At 51.2% G+C, this 10000-nt stretch overlaps 1 protein-coding gene across 5 annotated transcripts in view; it reads right to left on the reverse strand.

Moving 5' to 3' along the window:
- Positions 1 to 10000, reverse strand: part of LOC123517330 — a 129441-nt gene that overhangs the window by 22704 nt on the left and 96737 nt on the right. The window contains exon 1 of one of the 5 annotated variants that reach the window (XM_045277317.1): positions 8844 to 9377. The exons of 3 other annotated variants lie outside the window; for them this stretch is intronic. In XM_045277317.1, coding sequence (XP_045133252.1) covers positions 8844 to 8883 — 40 coding nt within the window. In that variant the 5' untranslated portion in view covers positions 8884 to 9377. Of the gene's footprint in view, positions 1 to 8843; positions 9378 to 10000 lie in introns of those variants that run through there. One more of the 5 variants, XM_045277315.1, reaches the window with a different exon arrangement.

Raw genomic sequence — 10000 nt, forward strand, 5'->3', positions numbered from 1 at the left:
TGCTAAGGAAGTCTGAACACACACTGGACGAGGGCGGCATGGTGCGGGTGTTCGTAAGTAGCATGCAATACGGCGTGTCTTCCGCGGCACTCATAAACACTTAAGGGCCGTGTTCTCAAACCTATCGCCGCCTCGTCTAGAATACTCTCAACAGGCTCTGGTGGAAGTAACATATTTTTTTTTTCTGATGATAATCCAATAAGGTTCCTGCATGTATGAGAAAAAAAATGGCATGCATGAGAACCTGCTTAACTATCTCTTTGGCCTTTAAAAATCCTCCTCCTGATAGCCTTAAGTGTTTAATAATAGAGAAGCTAGACCCCGCGGAGCACAGGTGGTGTTGTGAAGGGTAAACAAAGCACAGGAAGTGGCTTGGGGATGAGAGAGGCAATGTGTTGAAGGGCAAGGCACAGGTGGACAGGTGAGGCTACCGGGCCGAACAGCAACAGGTGTCCCGAAAAGAGAGAGAGAGGGAAGGAGAGAGGAAGAGAGGGAAAGAGAACCGAGATACAGAGAGATAGGCCGTGGACTGCCCTTCGCCCTCCCGGTCCCTAGTAATGACAGCTATTACACCAAACTGGGGAAAGGGGAGACTCTTCCTGCCATTACCGTGACTTAATTAGCAAACGAGCCTGGCCTTACTCCACCACAGCCTCTCTGTCCGCCGCTCTCTTCCCTGTGGTCAGTAGCGAGGCGTGCCAACGGGAGGAAATAAAGTAAAAAAAGAGCAAAAAAAAAAAAAAAAATCGCAAGGGTAGGTAGGTAGGTAGGAAGGTGGTCAAGTCTCGCGGTGGTCTGTCTGGCTGCCTCGAGGGTCGCAACAAGAGCCACTCAGATCTTTGTGAGGGTGGTGGGTCCTTACAATGAAGATTGCTTGAGTCTCCACTTAACCCAAACTCTTCCTCTTCCTCGTTGTTACTCCTACCGCTGCCTGTTGGTGTCTTCCTCTGCCTCACTGTGTTTGTGTGTGCATCTGTTTGCGTTGAGAGAGAGAGAGAGAGAGAGAGAGAGAGAGAGAGAGAGAGAGAGAGAGAGAGAGAGAGAGAGATCTATGGAGACCGTAGTAGGTAGTGTGAGAAAGAAATAATGAGGAGGAGGAGGAGGAGGAGGAGGAGGAGGAGGAGGAGGAGGAGGAGGCGAGTTAGGTTCACAGGGAAGTGACCACCATCACCAAAACCAGTCATTCACTCACACACACACACACACACACACACACACACACACACACACACACACACACACACACACACACACACACACACACACACACACAGCTGGGTTGAGGTTCTGAAGGACGCAAAAAGGTCTCATTGAACGAAGAAGTTATAAAAAGAAAAATCAACAGACAAGAAGCCTTAAGAGAGAGAGAGAGAGAGAGAGAGAGAGAGAGAGAGAGAGAGAGAGAGACTCGAATGACTCCACCACGGTAATGTATATATGCTTTGTCTTTTTTTCGTCTTCTTTTTATGAAACTTTCAAAGCAAAGCACACAGACGAGTAGAATATCTCTCTCTCTCTCTCTCTCTCTCTCTCTCTCTCTCTCTCTCTGTGTGTGTGTGTGTGTGTGTGTGTGTGTGTGTGTGTGTGTGTGTGTGTGTGTGTGTGTCCCTATAAGCAAAAATTATCATCAGTAACTACTTTTAAAACCACACCACACGCCACAACCACCACACCATTACCACTATCATCACACCACCATCACCACTATCATCACACCACACCATCACTACCACCACCACCACCACAATAGCAACAACCTCACTAGGACCTCATCTTCAATAAATCACAATGCAACACACGAGAAGGGACAGAAAAAAGATAAAAGAAAACGTAGACTCCGTGAAAAGATTTACCTGATGCAGTAATCCTCGGGGAAGAGAGAGAGAGAGAGAGAGAGAGAGAGAGAGAGAGAGAGAGAGAGAGAGAGAGAGAGATGGGGTAAGGGGGAAGTCGTTCTAAAAATAAGGTTGAGAATCAAGTCCATTGGTTAGTTAATGCAAGACTTGTCAGCTTGAGGGAAGAAGCGGCAGGGAAGTGAAGGCAGAGGTGGAGTTGGTGGTGTCTACTGGCGTCTACTTATGTTATCATGGTGGTGGTGGTGGTGGTGGTGAGAGTCAGATTGCTAGCGGTGAAGAAAGGAGGATTAAAAGGAGGATTACAAAGAAAAATGAGGCGGAAGCGTTGGAAGAAGAGGATGTAATGGTGATAATAAGGATAAGGAGGATTAAAAGAGAAGAAGAGGAGAGAGTGTAGAGAGACGATGATATGATGACGATAAGGAGGAAGAGAAGGGGAAAGAAAGGGTGGTGAAGATGATGAGGAGAGAAAAAGAAGGGGAAAAGAAGGAAGCGAGTTTGAGGATGATGAAATGATGTAGATGATGATGAAAGAGGTGGACGAGGATGGTGACGAGGGAAACAACGACGAGGAAAACGAAGAGAAAAGAGGATGTAATGGTGTTAATAAGGAGGATTAAAAGAGGAGACGGGGAGAGAGTGTAGGGAGATAGATGATGATATGATGACGATAAGGAGGAAGGGGAGGAGAAAGGGAGGAGGTGATGAAGAAGATGAGGTGACAAAAAAGAAGATTAGGAAGCGGGTTGGAGAATGATAAAATGAAATAGATGATGATGAAAGAAGTGGACGAGGATAGTGACGAGGAAAACAACGACGAGGAAAACAATGAGGGAAGGCAGGACAGGAAGATCATGATATAAACACAATGATAATGGCGATGATAAACAGGGAGGCTATTAGCGATGACGACGCCTACTAACTAAGGATGAATGAATGAGCTGCGGCCACTCTGCATCGTCCTCCTCCTCCTCCCTCTTCCTCCAAGGACGCCCACACAGTACCACGGCACTTCCTCATCGCCTCCCCCACCCCCCTTTCCCCCACCAGGGCCTCGCAACGCTCTTTCCTCAACGTCGCTACTTCTTTTACTTATTAGGACATGCGTAACTGTTGCAGGGGGTTGGGGGGGGCGACAGGGAGGCACGTGGTGGGTCACACGCGCCTTGTCATATTTGGCAGCTGGCATGGTGCAGGCCAGCGCGCCCGCGTACACACACACACACACACACACACACACACACACACACACACACACACACACACACACACACACTCTCTCTCTCTCTCTATGTTGGCGGAAACATTCTCTCCATATTTGGGGTCTTGGCACTGCCGCTCGAGGTTGGGGGAAGGAGGGGAGGAACGGGGAGGGGAGTGGCAACAGCCTGCGCGAGTGACGGAACAGGCAACAGGGGGGTGGGGAGCCGGACAGAAGGCCTGAGGGGGATTAGCACTCAGTAAAAAGGGAAAGGAGGGAGTCGGGAAAGTTCCTGAGCTGAGCGGCATCACAGGTGTCACGCAATACTCAGGATGGCGTCACCCTCCTCGCGCCTCCCCCAGACATTCCCCCCTTCGCTACCGGTGACACACTAACCTTACACTATAACCCCAATTTTCAAACCGACACCATGGAATCCACTTCACGACCTCATCCTGCCCCACGCCTGCCTGCCTGCCTCCTTGCTCCTTTACGGGACGGTAAGGAGACGCAGCGCAGAGCCACACACCTACTGCTTCATATTGCAAAGCCTCGTGTGTGCGTGCTCCCTCCTAAGTGGGCCTTTCTTTCCCTCCCAGCACACTTTTCGTCCCGGATGAAGCGCCTCCACGCAATGATTGGCCATCCAGCACTCACGCGCTACGCTTGCCAACACACTTTCACTACGCGACGAGCACCCATGATAGGTTGTTGCTGCTAGCGTATTCACACCTCACAGAGAGAGAGAGAGAGAGAGAGAGAGAGAGAGAAAGAAGCCAAGTATTATCCTGTCTTGTTTTGACTTCAGCTGCCCCGGGTGAGGAAGAGGGTCAGATAGTGGCTGGGAGGGACATGAGATGCGTGGGAAGGGAGAGTCAGGCGGGTAGCGGAGGGCTGCCTTGGGGGGCCTCGCTCAACACCCAGGTGCCCTCCAGCTGGCGGCCGGAACCTAAATTGTGAATGGGCCGAGTGAAGGTCAGCGAGGAGGGCCAGACACCACTAGAACACGGCAGCGTCAGGGCGTCTGGCTTGCCTCGTCGGGCGGCGCAGGAGTTTCAGGCGTGTAACCCTACAAGGCGGTGATGGTGGGCCGGGCATGTGAGGGGCACCGCTGGGACAGCCTCAGGGCACGCCGCCAACTTTTCCTGGGTGGGTCCGAGCCGCACCTCAGGGATGTTGCCGCCCTCACGCGCCTCCAGCGGCCCGGGTATCGTTATTGACTTTCCTTTCACCTGTGCATGACTTTCCTCACACCTGTAAAGTCTTCCCGGTGACAGGGTGAAGACAGCACCGCCATCACATAACTTTGAGAAGCAGGGATTGAACCACTTACTTAACATTCACATTATGTACCGGAAAACGAACCGTTTTTATGTCCACGCAGCGAACACAACCTGTTTGAGCGAAGAGGAAGAGGGAGGAGGCGGGCACGACGTGGCGAGTGGGAGTCAAGGGCAGGCGTGGAGGAGAGGGAGGGGCACGGGGGACCAAGGAGGGGCACATGGGCTACCAGGCTGTTGTTTTTTGCATGAGCGGTTACTACTTGTCAAAAATATATACCCATATACCCTACCACACACACACACACACACACACTAAGTATTCAGTATCATTACGTCACTAGCATAATGCGCCAGTAAACAAACCTGCCGACCTTCCTGTAACACATTCAGCACATACTTCACCACACACCAGCAAGCAAACCCCATGCACTATCCCTCCCACTCTCCCTTCCTCCATCCCTTCTTTACCCACCACCATCACCCTCAATATTTACACCTACTACACACACACACACACACACACACACACACACACACACACACACACACACACACACACACACACACATACCAGTTGCAATTCAAACACGTACCAAACCTGCCAAACAAGACCCAAATGCAAAGATCTATTGCAATACACAACATACATGACCCATTTCTATTTTTTCCCTTCCCACTCATTCCCTGCTTTACACCCAAACATCACAAGGAAATGCTGGAGAAAATAGAGGCAAAAATAGAGCTTAGCCTCGGCCCAAAATACACTTTTCTAACAGCCTCACGTGCAGCCTTCATGCCCTGACAAGTCTTTACCTGGTCGTGCACTTTCTGCCTGGAAAACTGGTTGGCCTTTGCAGGTGTGGAGCGGTGGACGGGGCAGTGGTGGTGGTGGTGGTGGTGGTGACAAGGAACAAGCAAGCAAGTAAGAAAGCACCACACAACACACACACACACACACACACACATGCAGGTCGCTTACATCACCAACACACAAGTTAAATATGCCACCACACCCTCACCTCTCTCTCTCTCTCTCTCTCTCTCTCTCTCTCTCTCTCTCTCTCTCTCTCCCTCTGTCTCTTAAACACAACATACTGCAGCGCTTCCTCCCACGCCTCCTTCTCAATTATGGGGAGTTAAAAAAATAAAGTGTGTGCCTTGAAGTAAAGAGGGCTTGATGAGGCCCCTGAGAGCTTGACGGAATGGAGAGGGCGCTGGGAAAGGAAAGGGAAGGCACGCTGGGTGGGATGCCTCCTGGTGGCGTGGGAGGCTGTGAGTCGTTGGGACGGGTACAGTGGTTCGTTAGAATAGGAAAAGCACCCAACACTGGACTCTCTCATTGCTTTGGTCCTTTGTTAGCTGAGTACTGTAAGGAAAACTGTTTGCATGGACACGCATACACACACACACACGCATGCACGTACACACACAGGGTCAATAGAGTGAATGGCAGGTTAATTCTTGTTTTGTTTTGTTTTTCTTCTTTTTAGTGTATCTATAGAAGTGCATGAGAGATAAACGTAAAAAATGAGTGTTTAAAAACTTCCAAGTGATTATGGGAAACTATTTAGTTTGTAGAGAAAGGGCTGACTGGCTGGCTGGCGCTCTCTCTCTCTCTCTCTCTCTCTCTCTCTCTCTCGATAAATGAAAAAAAAGGGAGGAAGTTATCATTAACGCCAATATCACCTAACTAACTCCCCACCTCCATGAATAATAATGAATGTGAGAAAAAGAGATAAAAAAATTCACTTCCTTCCTTCTGCTCTCATGGTCATGCACGCTGCTGTTGTTGTTGTTGTTGTTATGTGAAAGGGGCTCAGGCCAAGGGCAACAAAAAATAGGGAAGGAAAAAAATAATAAAAGACCCACTGAAGACAAGAAATCCCTTAAGAAGACAGTAGGAGAGTGAAATCCAAAGCTACATAGTGAAGTGTCTAGAAATCTCCCTCTTGAAGTAGTTTATGTCATAGTTGTTGTTGTGGGCGGTGGTGGTGGTGGTGGTCTTTCTACATTTCCCTGTCAGTATTCCTTTCCTGCCATTGCTGCTTCCTGACGTGCCGCGCTGCATGCCCTGTGCTGCTAATATGGCATAGCGTGGAGGCTTCAGTGTGTGTGTGTGTGTGTGTGTGTGTGTGTGTGTGTGTGTGTGTGTGTGTGTGTGTGTGTGTGTGAGAGAGAGAGAGAGAGAGAGAGAGAGAGAGAGAGAGAGAGAGAGAGAGAGAGAGAGAGAGAGAGAGAGAGAGAGAGAGAGAGAGAATCAAACAAGGCAGTGACGTGTGGGACTCGGTACAAGTCGTGGGAGGCAAAGCCACACACACACAAACACACACACACACACGAGTGGTCCAACCCTTTCCCCGCAACTGTCACACACACACACACACACACACACACACACACACACACACACACACACACACACACGTAGACTGGCTTGCGCCACGTGTGACCATCCTCGGCTCTGGTCCCAGTCAGCAACAAGGAAACAATAACAACAAGGAGATAATCAAGAGGGAGTGGCTGGGAGAACAAGATAACAAGTGGGTGAGGAAAGAAGGGCTAGGCGTGCGTGTGTGTGCGCGCGCTCGAGGGGGAAGAAAGATCAAGAACTTAAACCTTTTCTTGTATTATGCAAATGGTACCGCGTTTAATTCTTCAGCAATGCACGAATGATTCTTGTGTGCTCATGTTATCTCCTTATCTCATACCCGATTGCATGTTTCTTGGAATCAGGGCACCGCTGAAGGGCGAAGGCGGGGAAAGATTTCAGCCGAGTCTATATACGTATATGTGCGTGAATCCAATCTTACATATGCAGTGTTGACCGTAAAAGTTGATTTCACACATCCGTGGTGAAAGGATATTTCGGGAAAACACAGTAGGTAACCGGAAAGAATGCTCACTGATGCGCGCGCGCACACGCACGCACACACACACACACACACACACACACACACACACACACACACACACACACATGGTCGGACACATACAAAGACAGACAGACAAGTTTACTGACCACAAAATCACGGGGTAATACAATTATACGGTGCAATAAAAACGTGGCGGTCGAACGGACAAGACAAAAGCAAAAATGGAATAAATAAATAGATAAAACCATGAAAGCAAAACACCACACACACACACACACACACACACACACACACACACACACACACACACACGTCACCGCTTCCCATTACTAAAGCCTCATCAAGGGCCAGGCTTTATCGAGCCAACCAGCTGCTGCTCCCTGTTTAGCTTATAGATATCTGTCCCGTGTTCCCTCGCTCAACGCCGGCACCTCCCTCCCTCCCACACACCCAAACAGTAAAGCCCCGAGAGAGAGAGAGAGAGAGAGAGAGAGAGAGAGAGAGAGAGAGAGAGAGAGAGAGAGAGAGAGAGAGAGAGAGAGAGAGTTCACGATTATGCAAGAAAGAGAGAGGGAGTAAGGGAGAAGTCGGGCAAAGGGACAAAGACGGTAACATTACAACACGTAGGAAAGCGAGGCACTGAAGAGATGGATGGCGAGCACTGAAGATGAATTGATGGAAGGGGAGAGGTGAAGAATGTGGCGAGAGAGAGAGAGAGAGAGAGAGAGAGAGAGAGAGAGAGAGAGAGAGAGAGAGAGAGAGAGACGTTAATTAAATGAATGGGAAGTTTAAAAGCCGCGTGGGTGGAGAGAGTGGAGGGGAGAGCGAAGACAGTGGGGGTCGAGGCACTATAGCGGAAGACACCACGCGGGAGAATCTTACCCCCATCCCCCCTCTAAGCTCCTCCCTTTGTCCCTTTCTCCCTCCCTCCCCAACCATGACTCTTGCAGTGTCACATTCCTAGGAAGAAACTAAAATGTTACTTGACCTTCCTTCCCTTTCTCCTTCTCTCCTCTCCCCCGCGACGAGCCAGCCAGAGTGCTTTGAAACTTTCCCCTCTGTGACCCCGCCTGACCCTCGCCCCTCGGCCAGCGTGAGGGCGGGCGGGGGCAGGGGCGTGGCCGTGATGCTGGCCTGCAATCTGACTAAATAAAGATCCCTCTTCGCCTCGCTCAATAAGGACAGACACCCGAGTGTGAGCAAGGCGCTCGACATCCCTTGACACCGAGTATCTCTCTCTCTCTCTCTCTCTCTCTCTGCACGTCTCGCCTCGCTGGCCCACAATGCTGAAGGGTGACTAGCACTCCATGCCTCCCACGAGTGCTTGCTGCCCTCCCACATCCTCAGACGTCCCCAGCCACGACAGTGTCCGCCTTTCGCCCTTACACTGCTATTCCCAAGCACTCGGCAAGCTATTAGAGCCGTATAAGGGACAAGTCACGCCTCTTCCCTACGCTCCCCGCCCCTGACCTTCTCCCGCTCCATCGTTTATTCATGGAATTCTTGTCACACTCATTCCCGACTTGATGTTCGTAAATCTGCCGGTTTACGTTCACACGCACCGCGACTTGTCACCTAATCATGTGAGACAGTCGAGCTGGGCGGTGGTAGGCGTGGCAGGCCGTCTTACCTTGCAGGGTAGTGCATGACGATGGGCTCCTGCATGGCATTCCTCTTGTTATTCATCTTCCACATATTCTCCTTCTCGCGCCGTTTGTTCTTGCGGCGCTCCTTCTGAAGGGCGCGGGCCGCAGCCACGTTCTTGTCGCCCTTCATCAGTAGGTTGGGATTCTTGCATTCCAGGGGCACCAACATCCCGCTGGGGGAGTTCTCCTTACTAAACTTCATCGTCACACACATTCAGGAACACATGGCACCACACACTCCCGCACACCAGTACAGACTCCTCGTGGTCCTAGCCCAGAATTTCTCGGGTGGCGGCTGAATACATGGTGGACAGCCAGCCAGGTGGGCTGAGGGCTAGTCACCGGCTACTGTAGGGCTGCTGATTGGATAGTGGTTTGTAGGGAAGGTGGAGGCACTCCACATGAGACACTAACACAGGCATCCCACCACCAGTGCACACACGAGGGCTGGTGCGGCACACGGCACAGCGCGCACAGCGACTGATTGCACGTCTGCTCACCACAGCCACTCGAAGAACACTGACTAGACTGCGAGGCAGACTGGGCCTCTTTCTCTGCTGGCCCCGCTCTGCCGCCACCTCCACCCCAGTCCCACTGCCGCGCGGTTGGTTCACACGCACACACATACACACACTGGGCTATCAGCTGCCGTCTTTCTCGCACGCTCTCACCCCCCATTCCGCCTCACCTGTCCCTTCCCCCGCAACACATCCCTCACCATCCCAAACACGACAAATTCAAATATAACACCAAGATGCTTCCCAGCAAGTGAAAACAGCCCGGCATTCCCTGGGTGAAACTTGGCGGGCCGGGGGCACTTGGCAGAGGGCCATCCACGGTGCAGGCGTGGTGGTGGCCCTGGTGCGCGGCGCGGCAGTGCACAGGGGGCGGCGAGATGGCCATGAGAGCGACCTTCCGGCACTTGGTGAGAGGCAGCAGGGAGAGTAACTCGTAACGGGAGGAGAGAGGAGTTTGAGAAGGTGGTGGTGGGAGGAACAGGAACGAGAAAGAGAAGAGAGAAATGAAGAGAGAAGGCAGACGGAGGTGAGTTGGACATGGGAACACTGGGGAAAAGGACTATTGGAAAAATATGACAGGGAAGTGGTAGAGGAAAGGAGGGAGCCCGGGCGATGGTAACGGG

Source organism: Portunus trituberculatus, chromosome 42 (genome assembly GCF_017591435.1).
Source record: "Portunus trituberculatus isolate SZX2019 chromosome 42, ASM1759143v1, whole genome shotgun sequence".
NCBI classification, from domain to species: Eukaryota; Metazoa; Arthropoda; class Malacostraca; order Decapoda; family Portunidae; genus Portunus; species Portunus trituberculatus.